Raw genomic sequence first — 370 nt, 5'->3', positions numbered from 1 at the left:
ATGCAATGCATGCAGCGCATGCATGCAGCTGTCAATACACCCCAGCGAAGCTACAGTCTCAACATACAGAATCTGCCTACATGCATATATCAGCAGCAAATGACTCAACCCTAACCCTAAACCCTAAACCCTAAACCCTAAACCCCTAGACCCTAAACCCTAGCCCCGTAGCAGAAGAAACAAAAGACGCACCACAAAAGAAGACCCTTCTCTTTCCAACCAAACCCCTTCTCCTTCTGTACCCTGTTCTGCTGCTAGGGGCCCCTGGAGGGGCCCCCCGCCCAAGGGGGGCCCCTCCTCCAGTGGGCCTCTGTCGCATGCAGTTGCGCCAGCTTTCGTGGAGGCATCTTCTCCCTGCTGCGCCTCCGCT

The 370-nt window shown here is 55.4% G+C and overlaps 1 protein-coding gene across 1 annotated transcript in view; it reads right to left on the bottom strand.

Moving 5' to 3' along the window:
* The window catches only part of EMH_0047230 (uncharacterized protein), a gene marked incomplete at both ends in the record, with an annotated part of 2374 nt that overhangs the window by 1078 nt on the left and 926 nt on the right, over positions 1–370 (bottom strand). Inside the window, one exon of the mRNA XM_013496261.1 lies at positions 193–370. Coding sequence (XP_013351715.1) covers positions 193–370 — 178 coding nt within the window. The remainder of the gene's footprint in view (positions 1–192) is intronic.

This window comes from Eimeria mitis, genomic scaffold (assembly GCF_000499745.2).
Source record: "Eimeria mitis Houghton genomic scaffold, Emh_scaff2007, whole genome shotgun sequence".
Classification (NCBI taxonomy): Eukaryota; Apicomplexa; class Conoidasida; order Eucoccidiorida; family Eimeriidae; genus Eimeria; species Eimeria mitis.
The sequence above is the reverse complement of the archived record's forward strand: the minus strand, read 5'-3'. Positions and strand labels throughout refer to the sequence as shown.